At 39.4% G+C, this 22225-nt stretch overlaps 2 protein-coding genes across 3 annotated transcripts in view; one reads left to right on the forward strand and one right to left on the reverse strand.

Annotated features, from left to right (window-relative positions):
* Nucleotides 1-2479, forward strand: part of ABCA4 (ATP binding cassette subfamily A member 4) — a 79865-nt gene extending 77386 nt beyond the window's left edge. The window contains exon 51 of the transcript XR_016469231.1: nt 2340-2479. The gene's annotated coding sequence lies outside the window, so the exon portion shown is untranslated. The remainder of the gene's footprint in view (nt 1-2339) is intronic.
* Nucleotides 10-22039, reverse strand: LOC116243504 (very-long-chain enoyl-CoA reductase-like). Of its 2 annotated transcripts, none has more exons than XM_031614762.2 (13): nt 21919-22039; nt 12674-12724; nt 12188-12239; nt 11745-11789; nt 10358-10461; nt 8296-8411; nt 8075-8180; nt 4040-4112; nt 3908-3951; nt 2487-2544; nt 1658-1746; nt 930-975; nt 10-822 (listed from the first exon to the last, which is right to left on the reverse strand). In XM_031614762.2, the coding sequence occupies exons 1-13, from the start codon at nt 21943-21945 to the stop codon at nt 695-697; spliced, it is 939 nt and encodes a 312-aa protein (XP_031470622.1). In that variant the 5' UTR covers nt 21946-22039; the 3' UTR covers nt 10-694. The 2 variants fall into 2 exon arrangements, 1 of the variants encoding a protein (XP_031470622.1); XR_016469232.1 differs by having other exon boundaries at nt 769-822; nt 930-1056.
* Nucleotides 22040-22225: the final 186 nt, after the last annotated feature.

The raw sequence follows: 22225 nt of genomic DNA on the forward strand, positions 1-22225 counted from the left end.
CACCCTCCAAAAAAAAAAATAATATATATATATATATTTATATATTCACAGGATGGATGTTATATCCACAAATTCTTCTTTCTTTAGATCCAATTTGCAAATTATAGCTTAGACCCAAAGCAGGTATTTGAGAGACTGCCTAATTCTTTATTCCAGGAGCCATTCATATTCTTTGGTAATGTTGTTTGTCACAAAGTACCTGCCTCCAGGCAGAACACACTCTTTTTCAAGTCAAAAAAGGCAAAACATGCAACTGTCTTCAGGCCTGCTGGCCATACTGTATGAGTTGAGCTTTCTTGTAGTTGGCTGCTATGTCCTCATTCCAATGTACTTATGTCACAGTCTTGCAGAATGCCACTACTAAATTTGGAGCTGCTTTTCAGAACAAGCTTATCAGTATCTCTGATGTATCAATCTAAATGGACTAGTGCAGGAAAATCTCAGTCAACCAGGATGCAGTGAACTATAGGGGCTTTTGGCTACCAGCTCTGCAATGAAGCCTTATTTTTTGAAGGTGCTTCTGAATTGAAGAATTCTTGAATATAAGGAAGTATAGTTTCTCTCAGCAGTGGAGATTTAGCATACACCAGAATCATTTCAATTAATTCACTTATTTGGCAGGAGATTTATGAATAAAAAAATCCATGAGCTTTTTCTTCTTCAAGTTCTATGCAATCTTGAAACTGAACTTTTCTTACAACAAAAAAGGAATAATTGGCATTCGAACACTTGGATAATCCTTGAATTCTCGTAGGTAGGTATAGTGTTTATCCTTTGCCCAGATTGTCATCTGAATGAAGCAAAGCAAGGTGAACAGCCCCACTAGGAGGAAGGGGAAAAGAAAAAAAACAAAACACTTCATTGTCAGAGAAAGTACAAACTCTAATTGCTGACAACACTTCAGGAAGAAGTACCAAAACATTGCTCACCTGGAACGCATTGAGTCATGATAGTGAAACTGATCCATGTCCCCACCTGTTTTGGCCAAGGAAATTTAAAATATTTCTGATGACAGCATTTGCATTTATGTCTCTATTGATCAAATACAACCTTGTCCTAGTATAGGTAAATAAAAAAGCCAAGGTCAGCCATATCAATTTCTATTGTTAGTAACTTTTAACCAAAATGTGAACAATGCTTTGTTATCACAAACAAATTCTTCATGTTTGCTTTCATAGTTAATATGACAATTGTTTAAGCATTATAACACAGCTTTCTTTCATTTTCCCTACCTAATTTGCATTTGTCATTCATCCATCAATGCTAGAAACAGTAACTTTGTGTAGTCAACTGTATAACCAAAGAAAACGAAGATTAAGACCTGGCAGGTATTGCCTCATACCCCTGCTTCTCCTTTTTTCTCTACCACAGTATCTTCTATTTAACTGTGCACTATTTTCTTGCACACTGTGATATTCCTGGGCCCACATATGTTTTAAATCCACTGAATGCCCCAATCTCCTTTCTGCAATTTATCCTCAGTGTCAATTCCCCTATTCCTCTCTGCAACATTTTCACTGCTTCAAAGTACATCTGCATCTTGTATAGTGGCTACGCTAAAGCTCAGGCTGAACTGTTTCAGAGTTTAACATTCCAAAAGAAATGAAGACATATCCAGCAAAGCTAAAATATTAGCATTTTGCTTCAAAATACGTACCTCATAGGTATAGTTAGGGCAAGATACAAAGAAAAACAGCCATGTGAAAGGATTCTTTGTTGGATATGGGATCTTACGAGTTTTGGACCCTATAGATTAGAAAACAAATCACAAAATGTTTACACTTCTGGGCATATCACCTCCAACAAAGACAAGCCAAACCTGCCTATTCCTCTGTCTTATCACTGTCAGGGAGACAAGCAGGATGTGGGAAAACAATATGTTCTCTGGACCCACCTGAAGGAATAGGATAACTTGAGGAAATGTTCTGGGCATTAGAAAGACATTTACATAATCCTTTGGGTTGCAGTCACACCCATAAAATTACCTCAAGTATGTTTTATGTTAGAAGTTAAAGATGTTCTCCTGTTGTCACAGGATTAGATTTTAGTAGTCATAGTTGTTATCCATTGTTTAGTTAATGAACAAGGAGCTTTAGACTGCATAAAGATCTTTCGCTCCTCTGTAGAAGTCAGTTAAGTAACTTTCCCTTGCTCACCGAAGCGTAATTTATACCACCATTACTATTTCCCTCTGCACTACCAGTGTAAATGATACATCTGGTCACCCCTGAACAATCTGGCTGTAACCAAGAAAAATTACAGTGAGATAAGTGTTCTTTGACAGTCTCTTTTTGGATTTCTTGCACTGTCTGATTTCCCCTAGTATCCAATCTTTACAGTGCTGAACAACCTGATTTTCCACCACAATCAGAAGGGTAGATATCAGCACCCTACAGGATCAGTCAGTCCTTTCGTGAGGCAGAATAATTGTGGAAGTGAAGTACTGAATAGCTGCACAGAAGGAAAAAAAAATATGCAATTTTTACCATCTCTCCGGAGGTCACTAAGTGCAACATGAATGGAAAAATTTCCAGCTTCACATAGCTGCAAGAAAAGGTATGACAGTTAAAAGCATTCTCCTCTTCTACATGCTCTTCTCTCTTTTGTTATTTCCTGGGGAACTTAAAAACAACATAAAATAAGTTAGAGTCTGTTGTAAATATGATGAAAAATGGGAGTTAATGTGTTGCAAATAGCCAAGATATTATGCTATCTTACATATGAGATTTACCAACAAATGTGGACTCACTATCCAGAAGATAATTTACTTCTCATGCTGTCTCTATGACATCTAAAGGCACTGAACCACATAAAAGCAAATCCAGGAACTACTTGCTTTGTCTTTTGGTTAGTCTCTTTAAAAACACCAGAAAACTTCATTTGGATAGTTTTGGTTTCTCAAAAGTCATCAACATCCCAAGGATTGGACTCAAAGGAAGTTTTCTTCTCTGGAGTATAATCAATATGAATCATGAAATGTAATTGACCCAGCTTTCTCCACTGGTTTTAAATAATGCTTTCTCAATCAACTATGTGGAAAGGGTATTGGAATAACCCATTTATATAATTATGGATCGTATCTTCAGTATCTGCACTGCATATCTATTAAAAACAAATGGCTGGTGGTCAGACCTCCTGAGTGCTATCACAAACTCTGTGTATATTCATGTAGTCTCTTTATAAAATGGTACTAGTTTACTACCTCACAGAAATTTCATACTGGGAAGATGCTTTGAGAGCCTCTGCTAACTGAGCATTAGTTTCTCAAAGCAGGTGAACAGCTGATGTTTTAAATGAATTAGGCATAAGTGGGAAAAATGGGTACATCTTTGTTGGCTACATTATGCAACCATAGAAATGTTCCTAGGAAATGTGAGGATGAACAGACAGTGTCTTAAGAATTTTGTTTCATAAAAATCCTTAAAAGGCTTAAAATGCCCCTGCAACACGTACTTCCCCTTGCTTCATTTGCTGCAAATGGTTGCATCTAAAGGAACATCTTCCCCTAGAAGTAAGTAATGTACTGTTTTAGTTGGCCAGTTCTCTAAATTTTATGACCTCTTCTGATTCTTAACACTCAATAAATATTTCACAAGACAAACTCAGTGGCTTTAAACACTGTCACAAACTGATCATGCCAGGATTCTTTTAGAGACTGGAGATCATCCCAACAGATCAATAACCCATTCTAGTCTTAGAATAGATACTTAATCAGAATCTTCCTTTGTATACAAGATCATATTAAAATGTGACAGATGTGTCTGCTCTTCATACAGGTGGGCAGCTTTAGTTTGTCCCAAGTATTCTAGTTTTAAGTATCTGTTTATCCTACCCATTCTGCCACTTATACAAGATAATAAATAAACTAGCAAGTTATAGAATTTTATAAAAAGAGCAATAGACCTACCAGAAACATGATCACAGCAAAATTAATCTGTTTTTTCCCATAAGCTATAAAACAAAATGTTTACATGTGATTAGCTATAAAATACAACCAGTGAAGGACTTAAATCATACTGAGAGCTGTAATGCTACTTACAAGGAGGAGTGTAAAGAGGATGATTGATGTAATAAGCAAGCCAAGCTGCAAATCCCCAGTAATACAAACAGTTCTGAAAAACAGGTAATTTTTCTTTGTTTTAGTATCATCTTGGAAAGAATTCACTATGAGGACCACAGATAACAATCAATTGGGCTGATCCTCCAAGTTGCTGATAATACAACAAGAAGTGATGATACTGGGTGTGGTAAGGCAGGAGCAAACAGGAAATGAGAGGGAAGAAGTAGTGCTCATAGGATAAGATTTCCTCAAATATTCTTAGAGCTGTTAAGTTTATAAAGGATTTTAGAAAATATTAATCTATTTTTGGAAACAGATTTCTCTTGTCTCACAAGCCGTCCAAAGATGATGTGCCATATGGACTTTATGTTAAAGGGAGACTTGTTTTATTAACCCTTCAGCCTTTATAAAACCTTATTTTGGCTATGTGCTCTCTTCTCTGCTTATTTCTTTGTATTGTCCAATTCCTTGACATTTTTCTTCTCCTTTGTCCCATCAGGGCTTTTCACCTTCACGTGTTTTAACTTTTCTTTCCTTAAATCACGCATGACTTTTCCTTCTGCCCCTTTTACTGTGGTGTCTTTACTTTGTTCCTTTTGGTGCTCTTCCTGGCTTTCTGTGATCCAGCTTCCATACAGCTCTCACTGTACTGATTCATTCCTGACCAATTCCAGAGCTTGTTCCGCAGCTTTATCCATTAAAAACAAAAAGAAAAAACCCTACTGAAAATTGCCTTCTCTACCTGTTGTTTAGTTTTCCTAGTCTTCTTCCTGTGGTTTTTCTTCTGACACTCGCTCTTTCTTGATGACGGGTTATCTTTTTCCTCTCTCTATATTTGCTGGTAGGAGGGAAGGCCTTTCTTGTACTATTCCTCCTTTTCCTCTATGCTTTCAACTACACGTGCCATTCTTGACAACTCATACATTTGCCTCCTGTTGGTTGAGATTTTTTTTCATTTATCAAACCCATTTCCTCCATTTTTCATGTTTTAGGGTGTGTTTGGTTATTACCTAGACATCTACAAAAGCAAAATTGAGCCCTTTATTTTTCTTCCCCCGTTTATATTCTTCTTTCATGAGTAAAACTATGATCCTCTCGCTCTGCTGATGCTTTTTCCTTGGCCTTTCAATAGGTTCACATACCTTAGACATTTCTAGATCTTCTTTTTCCTTCACAGCTTTCCATTCTTGCTCACATAGACAAATTCTTATCCAAGGCTGCAGTCTTTCATGTCCTGAAAGTTTAAACTCTTTTTCTGGCTTTGAATTTTGCAGTCTTTCTATCTTATAAATAGTAGAACTGCCATTCTAGGAATAATACCCCACTCCCTATCCTCATCAGACATTCTGTTGCAATCCAGTTTCTTTTCAGAATTAAGTGAACCACTGAAGTGACCACTGACCTCAGACAAAATGGAGACCCCTCAGGATATGCTGTAGTACAAACAAATTACTCCTTGCTCTGGGATTATATATTAATAAATAACTAATCAGAAAGAGCAAACTATTAACTAATGATTACAGATCAGGTGGGACAATAAGGGAGAGACTAAGTAACTTCCTTGTGATTACTTCCTTTTTTTTTAACTAGGAAAAGGAGCGGAGCTGGAGAAACAACTCCAGTGAGGATCAGTCTACTCAGTATCCTATCCATAAACTACTGCTTCCTTCCCAATGCTAATTTCTTCTGACATCATCCTCAGTGTATTAGCTGCTGTACAAACTTAGGTGAAAACACTTTCCTGTAATCTTGGAGTGGCAATTTATGAAAAATCTCTCTATAACTTCGGGCTTGGCACAAGATGGGTCATATGGCAATGGATTTTTTGTGAAGTATAATTAAGTGAATGATCATGGCTCAGCTCCCAGAAATACATGCTGTAATTAAACTGAACAAATACTAGTCATCCAAAGAACACGATTTACCACAAGAATTAAAAGTTATATCTCAATTGTAACAAAAAGAGCTTTAAAGATGACTGGAGTCTTCCACCCTTAGCACTAACACTGCACGTGACAAGATGTCACTAGAAGCCTTACTGCTCATACAAAAGTCTCCAGTGAGATTCAGATAGGAACAGCACGGTACGTGCAGACTTAATAAATTCATTAGAAAGAAGGGAATTATTTCTGTGCATCTTTTTTATTCCAGGTAAGTAAAAAGCCATCAGGTCCAGATACTGCTAAGATCCCATAAAAAAAAACTATTCCTAAGTTTTAAAACTTCCAGTTAGGATTTTTGTTCTCTCCCCTCCAATTTATCATTATTCCTATAATGATCAAAACTATTTCTTATTGTCTTGCCTATGTTTACTCATAGCCAATGTGTACTCTTTTGTTTGTCTCAGTATATAGTCTGCTGATTTAAATGGTATTTCTTTAGTTCTAGCATATTCTTTCCTCCAGATACGATCATAGGAAGCAAAAATATCCTGTCTTTTTACCCTTTTTTTAACCTTTGAGGAATTCCACTGCTCAACTACTATTGAAGGTGTGACTGAACCTCTTCTGGCACAACCATTATCATCTTTCCTTTAGTTAGTTCTTTTATCACACATTTTTTGTATTAATCCCTATTTTACTCTTACTGAGACATTTTCTAAATCCAAGTAAGGCAGGTATTCTATCTTGACATTGCCTAGAAAACCATCTTAGAATTATACTATGTAAGTATAGCATGAACTGCTTGTGTGGTGAACCCTTGTTGCATTTTACTGCATCATTTATTTAATTTGATGGACAAAGGATGAAAATCACAAATTATATCGTCTCAAGTCTCTGCTTATTGAAACTGGAGTGTCTCCTTTTAAACATAGCATTCTGTTTTGCTTTGGAAATAAGCATCTGCTTTGTGGGTGATTATACACTTAAAGTAAGAAGCTTTGGCTACCATCTGTGTGTGAGAGAAAGAAGGGAAGAGGATGTGATTTTTTTTTTTTTTTGACTGGTATTGACTGGAATTCTGGAGTAACACCATCAAAGTCAAGGAAATTACAGAAGTAAATCAAATCCAGGCAATGTTAAGCAGGGAGAAGAACTTTGAGCAACTTTACAGATGAAAGAAAGTACCACCAACCTGAAAAGGAGGAAAAGTAAATGTGATCAGAATGACTGATACAAATGACATTTTGTTTGGTCTGAAGAGGATTCTTTCTGGGATCCACTGGCTCAACTTTCTCATTCCATGTAGAAAGCATGAAGCTATTGCCAGAACTACAAGAGCCACTGCAAAGCTCTAAGAAGTTAGCCATAATGTAAAGTTTAAACAGTCTGGAGTATCACTGCCATAATTCAAAGTCCAAGGGACAGTCTAAATACAAAATATTAATTACTCAAATGGTGATGCTATACAATGTGCTTTTGTTCTCTTGAGTATAAAGAGTATGTTTGAATAGCAGTTCATACTCTATTGCTAACATTTTTGAAAAACCACAGCCCATGCATAAGCGTGCATCTCTGTAGACTACTAGGAAATAGGGGATCTGCATCTTGATGGCTGCCTTATGCCACAGCAGCACTGACAACATCAGGGGATGCTCCTGAGTGAGAAGAAAATACTGAACAACCAGGCTACTTTGCAGTGGAACAATGAAAGGTAAATTAACAGTTGCTTATCGACAAAGACGGTATTGGGTAGGAAGAATATGACTTTTAAAAATGGTTTTAAAGCAACAAACTTCTCAGTGTTGTACCTATCTGTGCTACCTTAAATGTCAACTTTGTTACTAAAGTCTTCACACCCAGGGAGCTAGCTGAGTAAAACAAAGGGAGTGCTGAAAGTTTCAAATTATAAAAGAGCAATGAGAAAACTATAATGTGAATAACTCTACAGCAACATGTGGATTATACAAAGTGACATTAAGAAATCTTTTGAAGGAACTACAGATTCATGGGTAAGATTTGCTGCTCATTACTAAAAAAGCCACATCCAAAAAAATCTGTGCTGCAGAGGCAGAGAATAGGTTGGCTAGGTTGGATTTGTAAGGGGCTATGGATAGATTCTGTCACAATTTACCTTCACAATATTCCTCAGAGGCATAGTCCCATGGGAGAACCGATGAACAAATATTGTTTCAATCAACCTTTTGATGTAGTGGAAAGAATGGCAGATACATGCCAAGCTAGAAACAGCAAGACAAAAGCATTTAAGAGTGCTTAAAAAAACGTGTGGCAAGACATTTGGAATAAGACTACAATGCTAACAAGAAATACAGCTCAAGCCTGCAACGGACTTACTTAACTACTGGATGTGGGCTTGATGTAAACCTCTCATCCAGTCCATACACAAAAGGCATGCGGAAATAAAACAGAAAATAGATGAACAATGGACCTGTATATTCTATCAAAAATACCTGCAAAAAGAGAGAAAATAATTAGACAGCTGAATTAGATGGTGATTCTGCTTTGGTTTCTTTGTAATAAGTGATGCAGTGGGATAAATACTTCCACTGACCCAAAATGGCATTTAGAGATGCACGGGGAGAATAGCAGCTATGAAATCAGTAGACATGCACATAAATGTTTTGCAATGCATTTGCCTCAACTGCATACAAACAGCCATTGCCAATGCAGCTGACACAGCATGGGTATGAAAAGGTAATCATGGTAGCCCAGAGATCGTGATAAATGGGCATGCAGGTTACATTTATGCAGCTCTCACCCTCCTCTTGCCCTCAAAACCTACTTTTTTTTTTACTTATTTGGGTTAAAATGAAATTAGGTGAAGAATTTATCTTGAAAGATATGTGCTTTATTTCTAATTAATGAATTTCATTTAAACTAGAAACATAATTTGCAAGTGTTCAGGTGACCCCATGTGTATGAACAGTTAGCACAGCAGATATTCCAGAAAACAATTCATTCTATGCTCAAATAATCTTTCATTTGGAAAAATAAAACAAACACCACCAAGAATAAAGTAACAACTGGAGGAAATTAAATAAGCTATTATCTAACTTAATTTCATTCCAGAAAGGTGTGTATTTCTCATGAGATCATTTTGTATTGAGACTAAGTATTTGGACTAAGTATTAACAGTTGAATTTTCAACTTTTCTAAGTGAGGAAGGTAGGTCAACACCTCATTTTTAGAGAAAAAAGGAAAACTGAAGGAAAGCACAAAATGCATCACTTTTCTCATGTGTTCAGTTATTTTGACTGGGAGAAAAGTTGTTTTTGTATCAACTTCTGTTACAGAATCAGCATTTTCTGTGGCAAAGGTAGGATTTGAATGTCTTTTTTATTTTATTTTTATCAAAGCATTTCTTGGCTTACATTTGAATGAAGTAGATTGAAGGAGAGAGAGGTAAAAGGGTAAAAGAAGAATAATGGATTGGAAGAAGTCTGGTGTATGATATTTTGGTATATATTCAAGTATATGTGTCTTGGAGTCTACGCTGTCATTAGTTTTGCTCTTCTTACTGATTCATGGTTTGTGTATCAGCTTCCTTACTTATCAGCATAGCATCCAAAGAACTGATCTAAAGATTCAGACTTGTAGGGCTTTTTGTTTGTTTTTTTGCCTCCTATGAATCTATCTGTCACTGACACAATATTTTATTAATATTTCATAGATAAGAAATAGTAAATGTGTCTTTAAATTACTGGGTACCTTTTCCCTTCGTGCTGTGCTGTTTCATTAGAAGTGGTGCTAATATGTGCACTATGGACTTTCTGAAGAACCTTCAAAAGTCATTGATCTCCTCATTGCGTAAACATGAATGCAGTGTCACCTGCTGAGTGAGTTGTGATGGGACCTGTCTTTGAGCTGAGAGAGTAAACATGAGATCTTCATGGATTACAGAAATGATCAGCTGTCATTAGCCTGGCATTAGTATCCTGGGACATAGCCATATACGACTAACTAATTTTACTTTCATTCATTTCCCTGCTGAAGTCAGCTCAATTACTGACAGGTAAGTTTCTCAGATGCCTCTTTGCAGGATAAACTTGGAATATAATCCTGATCTCTGTCAGGAGAGTTGCACAGGAATTTAGATACCTAGTTCCTAGTGATGAGACATCTAAATCCATCTGAGAACCTGCACCTTAGTTCAGCACCACCGAACTAACGCGGTAGCAAGTTTTCCTCTGCTGCCCTCCTAGGGAACTAGACATTCAAAATGTTTTCTTGCTGCTTTCCCTGGATAAAATGAACTGAAGCAATGAGGGTTCATTGCCTGCATCCACTGTCAGAGCAGGCATCATGCAGAAATACTGGAGTGAGACAAAAAGTGATGTAAAGATTAATTATGGAAAAAACAGCCATTAAATTGGCTCAAATTTGAAGCATAGCTCACCGTAGTCCATCCTATCTGTGGCCCTAAATCTTTAAAGTATAAAGTAGCAGTTGTGCCAACAGGGAGGTGCTGCAGGATTTCCTCATTCCTCAGGGACTTTCCTTCTGAGAAGGAAAGAGGTAATTACATCTCAGTGAAATTCAAATCAACTACGCTAGCAAACTAGCTTCATATTGTGCTTTTAGAAGTCCATGAGATTCTTTGACCTGACATAGGTTTATTGGAATCGAAGTTTTAAAAAATATTAAGAAAGTTTACAGTTAATTTTGAATTATCCCTGGGATCACATGTAAATCTAGGTCCTCTGTTCACACCAAGACAGAAGAATTCCCAGTCTGATCTGTCTGCCTAGTCTGGTAGACTTGCTTCATCACTGCTACAGCAGAATTTGCTGATAGGACGCTGCCCTTAGTATAATTCACTGACCTAGTCAGCTTCACCTCCATCTCTCTCTTGCCTGCTTCTCATTGCTCATCAACAGACACCAAGATAGGATAAGCTGTAAAGGGAAGGCCCTCCTATAGAGATTTTACTACCTGTTTGTTTGTTTGTTTGTTTTTTCCAAACAACCAGTCAAGAGACGATTCCACAGCAACTAAGCTGGAGCTCAAGTTTTTTAATACCTGGATTTGGAGGAATCTGAAATGGTCGATCTTTGAAGAAGGAAATAAGGCACTGATATATGTTTTCCATGGACAGATTCTACATGATGAACTAATCATCACCAGCATAATTTTAAAGGAAATGTATAAATCAAATTAAGCTTAATAGAAGCAGAAGAACAAAGTGATACATTTTATACTGAATGCTAAGATGATTTAATGTAATTTGTCAATTTGACTATCTTTTGTGCACCCAGGCCATGTACTGTGAGGCTTCCAGCAGTGATACCTGCAACTACATTAATCCAGTCAACCACCTGTCATCAAGATTTATCAGCAAAAATTCATGTCAGTATGTTCTGTATTTGCTTACTTCAAAGGAATTTTAATTCCTGCCTGAAAGCAGAGGATTATATGAATTAATATCTGCAACTCCTTACTACTCCCAGTTTAGCATCACTATGGGGATCGTTTCACTGCAGCTAAGGGAAGTTATTGTCTAGAATCTGTGCTACATGCCCTTAAAGCAAATGTTCACAGTAGTTAGAAAATGCATTGGAATAATATGCAGGTTCCTGAGTTAATTACCAAGTGCCAAACACATGGATGGAACTTTTTTCAATACTTTGAAAGAATTGAATTTGTTTTGGAGCCTCTTCAGCCTTCACAGTGCTACATAACATAGCTGGAAACTCATTTTTAAGAGCTAATACCCATTCAAAGTACACCTTTCATGTGAGGCCACTGCTCAGAGCTTTATTACTCTAGTCTTCACAGGTACTTACTTGGATCAAGTTTTATTGACTGTCTTGCTGGATACCACTGGGGATCTGTAAAACCGTGAAGAATTTTGTGATATACAATGTTTCTTTTAGATTATCCACTGTTACAATGAATGAAACACAACACAGTAAGACTTATTTGAAGATATTTAGGAATATTAATCTAATATGAACATCCATGAGAAATTATGCAGCAGGAAAAATGCAAAGGTGTATCAGGCTAGTACAAAAATTGTATTGAAATCTCACTGTGATTACATTCATGTGCAAGTTACCTCACATTGTCATAAAATCATAGAATGTCCTGTGTTGGAAGATGCTGTAAAGATCATCTAGTTCCAGCCTCTAATGTGTGTATGCATCACGTTTCACCTTATATAATTTTTTTCTTATTTATATACTGGATATTCTGATGTAATACAAACTGTTGCAAAAGTTATACTCACATAATTTATGGAACATTGATCTTATCTCCCTAATTGTAGCATTTGGTTCCACCTAGGCAAAAAAGAACATATATATATTTATGTACATATGTATATAAGATGCATATTTTTAAAGACAGCTATTAGGATTGGTATGAATGATTCATAACACTTCTTACAGGAAAAGTGGAGGACCTGATTTCAGAAGCAGCTATTGTGGCAGTACTCAAAGTGTTACTACAGCAGCAGTGACAGTTTGATGGCTTCTAAGTGAGTAAGGGACAACTGGCACCATCTTAGAGAAGCAAGTGAAATTGTGCTCTTTGCACAAGAGCTCCTTTGTGAAAAGAGGTATGAGTATGAAGCATGTGAAGCGTGAACAGTTATTGTCTCCTTAATGCCAAAGGAGGGCTATCAAAATACTTTTCACAAACATTAACTTTGCTTTAAAAAGAGTTAGCAATTTTTAAATAGTCACCTAATGTTTTGAGCAGGTTTTTATTTTACCTTATCTAGGAAGCATAGCTGTTCCTTTGTCTTCCAGTCAAGGATTTCCACCTGATAGGACACAAAACAATAATCATTAATTACTGACTGCATAATATCTAAACTCTTAGTTGACTCTCAAATTCACAATCACTATTCAGAATGAGACACCATTTTTCTCTGATCTACATGTGAGAAGCAATTCTAATGTGCTCAAGAGACAGTTTTAATCACAGGCAGGTTCTCAAATAACTCAATTTGTGGAAAAAGTAACACTCTTGACAAATAAGTTGTCTTCACGGATAAATTCAGAAGCAGTAGTAGCTAATTTACTGATCAAAATATGCATACTCAGGGGTGTTCTCTTAAGCTAAAACAAAAGGAACAAATAAAGAAAAGTTTCACACAAATCATTAAGGAACAAATCTGTCTTCAGAATTGTTCTGATTTGTAAAATTAGAAAGACAATTTGAGAAGAAATGTAAATGTACACATACGTGCATGTAAGCAAATATTTTGAATATGTATAGCATGAAGATTGCTGTGCATTGTTCCCAGAATTTGTTAATTGTGAAGAGAGTGAAAAACATCAGCAGACATAATGAACAAATGCAGCTAAAAATGGAGACGTCACACATCATATGCAGTATTGTATGCGATATTGTGTTATTCTTGCCTCTCAGATCACCTGTATTACGAACTGCATATCAGCATTTTATATTCCAAGCAGCTGAGACGAGGATAGAGTAGACTGTTTTGATGATCAAATGACATTTTGGCAAAAGATTTTATTTTAATCAACAGCCAAGCAGGAAGGTCCCAAGATGTTTCAAAGTCCAGTTGCAGCAGGCTCTTACAATACACTGGTTGTGTTTTAATTACACTCGTTTTCATCAAACACTTAGTAATGGTACAGCTAAGATTGAAGGATCAAAGCTTATCTGTCACACTAAATGACTGTGACTATCATTACTCAGTTTGGGTTTTGCTCTTTGATTTTGTTTATTTTTATAATAAATGTCTACCATTAATTACATTTGGTATTAACTGGCCAAGAGGACAGATTAACAGTAGGCTTTAAATATGACTCCTGACTAAAAATAGGAGGCACAGTCCAGTATCTTTCTGACAGTTTCTCTGAAGAGATCACTCAGTTAGAGTGTCTTGTTTCCTCCTTTTAGTTGTCCCAAATTGTTCTTTCTCTGTTAGTGTAGCCATGAAGCACTTCAGCTCCAGCCAGAAGTATCAGATCTGATCCCCACAAGGGATAATGCAATAGTATTTTCTGCCTGCACCCTGTAAGTTCCAAAGGAGGTGCCAAAGGAGGTAAGCACTTTTCCTCCTTTGCAATTCATAGAGAATATATGCCACATTGGGATATTATGTATTTCTCTCTTTGTTGTTGGTTGTTGTCGTTGTTTAAATATATATTTGAAACAATGTAAATTACAAGTGTTATTGCCTCTGTGGGAGATCCCTGTGGGAAAGCAAACGAAGTGAATTGTGTTATTCTGCAACACTGACCTACAGTACTCTGGCTCTCACAACCCACAGAACAGGCACTGTGGGGGCTGTAAATTGATTTTTGTCCCTTGAAATGCTGAGTTGCTACAAGGTTTATTGAAATCTCTGGTGTATCTCAAAGTTTTTGTATCAAAGAACACCACTGGGCAGCCCTACTGACTACAGCAGTGACTGGCTTAGAAGCCTCCACCTCATTCCATACCCACAGACAGCATGTGCATACTGGATTGGAATCTCTCTCCCCAGGCAGTTTTACTCTATGACTTTCCATATTATGGAAATATGTCCATATTAGAGAAGTCCTCTCCAGGCCAATTACAGAGCCTTACAATAACAATTTATGCTCTTCTAATTAGTTTACTCTCATTTTGCACAAGGCCAGACAGAAAATTACAAAACATTTTCTTTTGCTCTGTGTTTTTCTTGGGGGCAGCTGTGCAGAAATTCTGGTATTTCTGTGAATCATTGGAATCAGTATGGGAAAAAACAAAAACAAACAAAAACAAACAAATAAACAAAAACAAAATAATCCAGGATCTTCTGTATTCCTATTTGGTTTAATTGCAAGATGTCTCTTTGAAGTGCCAAACTGGCATACCTCCTATATTGGCCCATTTCTTCAAAAACGTAATAGAAGCCTGTATGATGGATCCAAACTTTTTTGATGGTGTGGTGTCAGTGAGGAGAGGCAATGGTCAACAGCTGCAATATGGGAAATTTCAATCAGATACAAAGAAAATGGCCCAATATTTGACCAGGTAACATAGAGGCAATGTAGTATCTCTGTCTTTCAAGGTATTTAAAACTGGGCTGGACAAGACCCAGTGCAGTATGATCTAGCTGCATCTGCTTTGAGCACCAGTTGGACTACATGACTTCCAGGAATCCTTTGCAACCTCTATTATTCAATGTTGAGGTATTTTTGGTCAGTCCTTCCTGAACTTGAAATATTTTGGTTTCTAACTTTCAGGATCTAAGCAAATATCATACATGCTTTCCCCTTTCAGAAAGAGGAACACAAGAACACAGCTGTAGATCCCATTCCAGCCTGCAGAAATCTGTGTGACAACAGAGTGAAAGCAAGGTAAACTGTTTCCTTTAACTATCATGCCTCTTATCTGTGACAAGAAGTCCCCACAGTAGTTAGCTGTTCCCTGCAAAACAGACAGAAAAGACTGATCCAAACTAAGAAATGTTATTTTTCTGAACATAATGGCCAGCCACATGAACCTAGATAGCACTGAACACAGTGTTTCCAGTCTTCAGGCACAGCACCAAGTCAGTTAATGTATTGGTTGGCAACAGTCTTTAGATACCCAGCAATCTGTTCTTGGAACGCTTACTGATGGGTACCAGCCCTTTTAAACATAAATCTATGTCTCAGGGAATTTTAATTTTGGAGTGTTCTTAAAGAGCTTAGCAGAATAGGACACTGACAGTCGATTTGCACTAGAATGGTGCGACTTGCAGATCACTTACTTGGTGAATTTATGAAGGCATTTTGAATTACCACTTCTCTAAAACTGTTTTGAATAGAATTTAATCAGTAGGCAGATTTGTGCAAGATACCTGTTAGTTAAAACACTTCTAGAAGTGACTACAGGTACATATTTTCAATGTTGAGAAGACAAATTTGTTCTCATGAATAAGGAGCAAAGATTGATAGTGTCTTGAAAGGCAGAGAAAAATTCGGAATTACTGTTTAGTACAGGCCAAGATCAAAGTAATCAATTTATGATAAAAGCCAAGAAAACTACTTTCAAGTGTCAGACTTTTATTCAGAGGGTTAGAAAGTTTATCCATAGGGGAAAAATGGCTGAGCAAACTGTTTGATTTTTATTTTTTAAAGATGGTGTCTCTTTAATAGGATTAAAAAATACAATAAATCAAATTCTCTCCGTTTAAAATTAATCAACAGATATTCAAAAGTGATGTAGTAACTTTTAAAGAAATACTGACACATAATGTTTCTGCATGTTGGAAGCATTATTTGCAGTCATTTGCACTCAGCAGATTCAGTAAACTCCAAGCTTCAGCTTAGAGAGATTTTTTTAACACCAACGTAAGCATATATTGTATTGGTTTATTTTTAAGTTAGGGAAAAAAAAAAAAAAAAACCACCAAAACTGCTTATTTTACAGCCTAGGAACTAAGCAGCCCAAGAGAAAGCTATGCAAAATGAATTAATAACCCCTGAACTATTGGACTGCTTATATAAGTGAGGTTCCTTTAATTTAACCACACACACACAAAAATCAGGGGTTGCCACAGTCCCAATTATATCTTTCTAAACATTTTATTTTTCCTATAGTATCAGTCATTTTCTCTATTCTTTTAGAATTTTCTGGAATACTGTGTTTTTTATGAGGGAAGCAGACATGGCTCAGTGTGATTTCTCACTAAGGCATATTGGAAATAACTTCCTTTAGGTCATTAGAGTTAAGCCAAGGGGAAACTGCTATCATTTTTAGTCATTATCACAAAGCCAAATTTCCTCATAATCTATTAAGAACAATTATTCTGTCAGTAGTCCAACTACATAAAGCCTTACCTCTCTGAAGAGCTCATATTTCATGAAACTAGCATTTTATTACTATTTCACCTAGTTTGAAACAGGAGATGCAGTGATACTTGGACAGTTAAATTTCTCTTTCATAAAGCAGATGTCTAACATGCACAAGTTCACAAAACACACACCAGGAGTTTTACTGCTCAGCCTCCTAAATTGTGCTCCAATGTATGCCCATGGGAACGATCATCTGGTATGTACTGAAACTCAGTATCTTTTTATTTCTTCCACCTGTTTCAGATTGTTAGCTAGGCATGCTTGCATGTAAATCCTTAAGGACCTTGATCCAGTAGCATCTTCACTCCAAGGTCAGCACAAAGCACAGCATTTAAATTACTTGTGAATGAAACTAAGCCGTCGCAAAGGAGGTGATGCAGTCCTTCATGCTTTATATATAATGGTTAGACACATGGCCAAGAAGTGGAAATCTGCTATGGCCTGTCTTCTGCCATTACCAACTCCTTTCATAGAATCTGGGCCATCAAGGAATAAAGGATTCAGAAGACCAAAAAGTTCAGACAGGAAAGGACAGGAATGTTTCCCAGTAAAAAGCCAGAATCTCTACCAAAGAGAAATCCTAAATCCCCATCTTTCTGGATTACTTTAAGCATCACTTCCTTCCATTGTCATTCTGTGCATCCTTTCCCTGTGGCTGATGCCTTCTGGTATACCACCCAGTGAAGAGCTGGAGTTGAAGTAAACGTGGATGGATAGCTTAAGCAAATTGTCATAACCACTCTTGGAGCTGGGTGCCTAACGTGACTGCATGGCAAGTTTGCTTTCTTGATTTGGACCTGTGAGTGGTAACAATTGTAGGGCTACAAACAGTCATCCTTCAGAATGAGAAATCCATTTATATAATTGATTGAAAGAGTCTGTAAGAGTAGTCAGGAAGGAAAATAACGGTTTATTCCCTGGGAGTGGCAGGCTGAATTTTGGTCCCCTCTCCAAAAAACAAACAAACAAAAACAGCTGTTAGAGGTTTGTGTTAGATGTTATTACAGTGAATTCTGACTCCTGAAAGCCTATGAAAGCTTTCCAGTTTTTGTTACCATGATATGTTCCAAGAGGATACACAAGATGGGAAAGTGACCTGCACCAGTTAATTCTGACTCAGTGGGTATTTTCTTGCCCTGGCTAACACAGGGCTGCACATTGCCAATTTCCCAGTCATGCTGAAGACTCGCATCATTCACTGAGTATCACTGTCACTATTAAGCAGGCTGGAGTGCTTCCATCTGAGAATCTAAGTCAGCTTTGATGCAATACTAAGTAGATATCCAGGTTTTTCAACAGCACTTCATAGCCTTTTATGTGTGAAAAAGAGACTATCTATAGCTCAGGGCTCTAGTTCAAAGGGATTATTTTCCACAGTGGCAATATTCAGGTAGAAGAGGCTTATAAATTCTCTGTGAAAACACAATCATTTCTTTGAATCAGCACTGTGATTTGCAATATTGAACTTCAGTATCTATAGTTCCATTACTACTTTTCATGAATCATTTGGTGGATGGATGTCAAAATGTAAATCCAGGGTACACTTCAAACATGGAACTGAAGAGACTGAAGGGGGGGGGGGGGGTTGTACTTTTTTTACTCACATCTACTTTATAAAATATACTCCAAAGAAGTCCATTATTTTCTCTAAAATAAGACCTTACCTTTCAAAAGCAGCCTTCAAACCCTGAATGACTCCAGGTACGCCCTGCCAAGTAACATTTTATTGTCACATTTCCCTCTACAAAATTTAGAGTTTCTCTCTCAAGTTCCATGGAAAAAAAAGAACAAATTGCCCATCTCTTAAATGAAGCAACACAGCTGTCTGTACAAAGTGTTAGGGATATGGAAAAGTGATGAAGGAAGAGAAAGGGAGAATGTTTTTCCCCATATTCTTATCTCTTTCTGAGATGATAATTGTATGTGTTACTTGTGAAAGCAGATGACATTTTCAAATGGCAGGGCAATTTTCGGCAGTCTCCTTTTAAATGACTGTTCAAACATCTCACACACAGCCTTGTCTTGCTCGGGCAGCTCTTGGAGAATACAGAATCTTAAAATCTTCTGCAGTCCTGCTTTTGGCACTTGCTCTCAGTGTCTCTACTTGATGTCTTTAGACAGCATAGCTCTGAGTGGAAGAAGCCTTTGTAACAGGAGCTGCGACATCTCAGCAATGCTGGCCAGGCAGCAGCCATCCCCCTGCATTCAGAAGGTTTTCATCACAGTCAGAAGGGGGAGAAAATTTAAATGCCAGCAAGGACAGGGGGGAGGAGGGAGGCAGTACATTATTGCTTTTAGCAGTACTGCATATGTCAGCTCAGTCTATCCTCAGGGAATGAAGACTCCAAAACATTTTTGGGTAGAACTGCTTACAAAAGGCACTTCCCGTCCAAAGCAGTTAAGGATGCAAAATTACAACTGAAGTTCTTATGACACTGATTCTCTACAGTATTTGCTTAAGCATATTTCCTCTAGGAAGACAGAGGACCATTCTATTTTTCCTACATGCGATGCTTTTGAAGACCTAAACCTGTCAAACAGAAAAAAAAAGGAGTAGAATTCATCAGCCTAATTTCAGAGCTCAGTGCTACAGATATTTATGTCTGAGCATCTCATATAAACCCTTTGTAGGGAAAGGAGAAAAGCTGGCACTTTCAGGATCAGCCATATCGTAAGTTTTGAAACACATCTTAAATAGGCAGAAGAGGTATTTTCTAATCAATTTAGATAAATGAGCACTCCCAGAGAACATCAGTTATCTAAATACCAGTCTCTATCATAGATCTCTACATTCTGGGCAGTGAATCTCTCCAGTACCATCAGGCATGCACATGTCTCCGAATAGAAGCTGTTCTTGCTACTTTTCTTCTGAGCTATTAGTGATAAAACAGCTGTGAGATGAAATGATAAACATACCAGCACCCAAACAAGACCCACTGTAGCATTACTGCAGAACAAGAAGCATGCAGGCAGTCATCTAGACGTGGGTCTAGGAGTGCAGGGGACCTGACCATCTATCAGTTCTAATGCAGACGTCTTGTAAGTAGAGGCAAATCATTCTGCTAGTCTGGACTTTTTGTGCTGATCCATTAGACCCAGCATACTTGGGCTTAATTCAGTTGTTGCTCATAGTTCTTGGTACTTAACTTTGAACACAGCCAACTCGAAGAAAAAAGTTGAAGGTGATTCCAAAGCTCCATCTACCTTTCTACCACTGGCTTCTTAAAAGTCATGCCAATACATTCCCTACTTTGGAAGTCTTTAGCAGCAGTGAGAAATACTCTCGTAAAAGAACAGCCAGTGTCTGGTCATGTGTAGTCTCATGCTCTTGCCCATCTTTTTGTAGGTCCATTCATGGGTAAGAGAGAGGACTTTCCCAAATACTCAATATGAAATTGATTATATATTGGCCTTGATAAAATGCCCCCAAACAGGAATATTCCAATTCTGATAAATCTCTGCTAAACTTGTAACCGTCGTATTAGAAAAAGGTCAGAGAGCAAGAGTTTGGTGTTTGCAAAGTGCTCTGTAATTCTTACAAGGAGGCACGACAGAAAATCAATAAAGGGCAATAGGTTTTGAGATATACAGAGATACGTATAGAATTGCACACTAATCCAAAATAGGGGATATTACCACTTGTGATATCAGTAGAGATTTTTTTTCTCTTATGAAGTCTTGGGAGTGGTGGAACATTCATCTTCTGCTTTTGATAACTCAGTTTCAGATGTTTGCTGAGGAAGTGCAGTTCAGCATACCGAGCTATCTTGAACTTGTAAGCAAAAGCAAATAAGTGAGGAGAACAGCGCAGGAAGCGATAGGCGACAGCACCCCGCGCTGCCCTGTCCAATGCCACACCTTGGGTCTGCTCTGACACACTGCATGACTTTAGGCACATCGGCTTTTGCCCATTATCTGCTGTGAGAGAACAGGACTAAGACACAAAGCTGACATGTAAATTCATGAGACATCCGAATTTACATTAGCATTGCTTAGACAGAGGATATTGATTAGACACCAAGAGCAGGCTCTGCTGCTCTGCTCTGCCCGGTGGAGTGGAACAAATCATTCCACTTTCTCACATTTGTCCATCTGCAATATGAGGTAAAAACAATAATGTCCCCGCTTTAGAGTAATGGGTGTTATAAAGAAGCTCAGTACAATGGGAGCAGGAGACCAAACCTGCAGGTCAGACAGTAAGGATTTTGAGAGGCATCAGCTGCGTGCCTACTCCTGCATCTGGATTTCTCAAGACCGTGGGACAGCAGTAGAAATGCAGGAGGCGGTGACAAGGTTGGGCACTTTTCCTAAAAACTGGGGAGGTCAGCATTGCAGAGGAAAGGCAGAGAGCGGGCGCCCACCTCGCTCCCACTGCAGCTACAGCCAGCTCAGTGTGCTGAGCGTGACATCCAAGAAACTTTTATCCCTTTGAAAAGCAACATCTCAACTTTCAGGCTGTGCAGAAGCAGGTTCTTTTCACTTGTTTTAGAGCCCGTTAACGTTACAGTAACGACCGTTTTGTTATTTTGTGTATTTTGCACTGGGAAAAAATGCATTCATTTTTAGTTGAATCTCGTGCCGGAGTGCACGAAGCGCGAGCCCGCAGAACCACAGGGCAGCTGGCATTTGGCCAGCACCGCCTCGCCGTGTAATACGGGCACCGCTAGGGATTTTTGCATTAGCGAGCCTCGTCCTAGCGGAGAGCGGGCACGTCTCCCTTCCGACCCTCCAGGTCCGTCTCACCCCGCACCTCCCGCACGCACAAGCGGCCGAACGGACGCAGCGCCCGCCGGCGGCCCCGCGCGTCCCACTCAGAGCGCGAACGCGGCCCCGCAACGGGGCGCTGGGAGCCTCCCGGCAGCCGAGCCCCGCGCCGAGCCGGGCCGGAAGGCTCGAGGACGTCGGCTGCCGAGAGCGTTCCTCGCCGCCTCCGGCCCGCCCGGCGCGGCTGGGTATCGCCGCCCGAGGCGGCCCGGCCGGCCGACCCCGCGATCCGTCCCGCGGGACCCCGCAAGGAGCCCGGAACCTCCGCGCGGCACCGCTAAGCGGCGGCTCCGGCTCCCGGCGCCTCACTGCGGATGAGGCGGCTCCCGGCCCGCCGGCTTCCCGGCCGCCCGCTCGCCGGCGGCTGTTCTCTGCGGACTCACCGCCCGGCACGGCCGCCGCCCGCACCCACCTCGAAGAAGCCGGCCCTGCCGCCCATCCTGCGGGCCGCCGCGGCGCCGTCCCCAGCCTCGTGCCGCTGCCGATCGGGCGGCGCCGGCCCCGCGGCGGGGACCCGCGGCGAGCGGGAGCGCCCGGCCCCGCCCCGTCGGGCTCCGCCCCTTCTGGCCCCGCCCCGCCCCGCTCCGCCCCGGGCAGCGCGAGGCGGCGGCTCCGTGGCCGGGCCCGCGGCGCGCGGCTTCCCGCGCTCGGCCGTGCGGCCAGCGCGACGTTGGGTACCGCTCGGGGGCGGTGCTGCGGGGCGCGCTCCTTGCGGGGGC

The sequence above is a fragment of the Phasianus colchicus genome, chromosome 9 (genome assembly GCF_987193195.1).
Source record: "Phasianus colchicus chromosome 9, bPhaCol1.hap1.1, whole genome shotgun sequence".
In the NCBI taxonomy this organism is placed as follows: Eukaryota; Metazoa; Chordata; class Aves; order Galliformes; family Phasianidae; genus Phasianus; species Phasianus colchicus.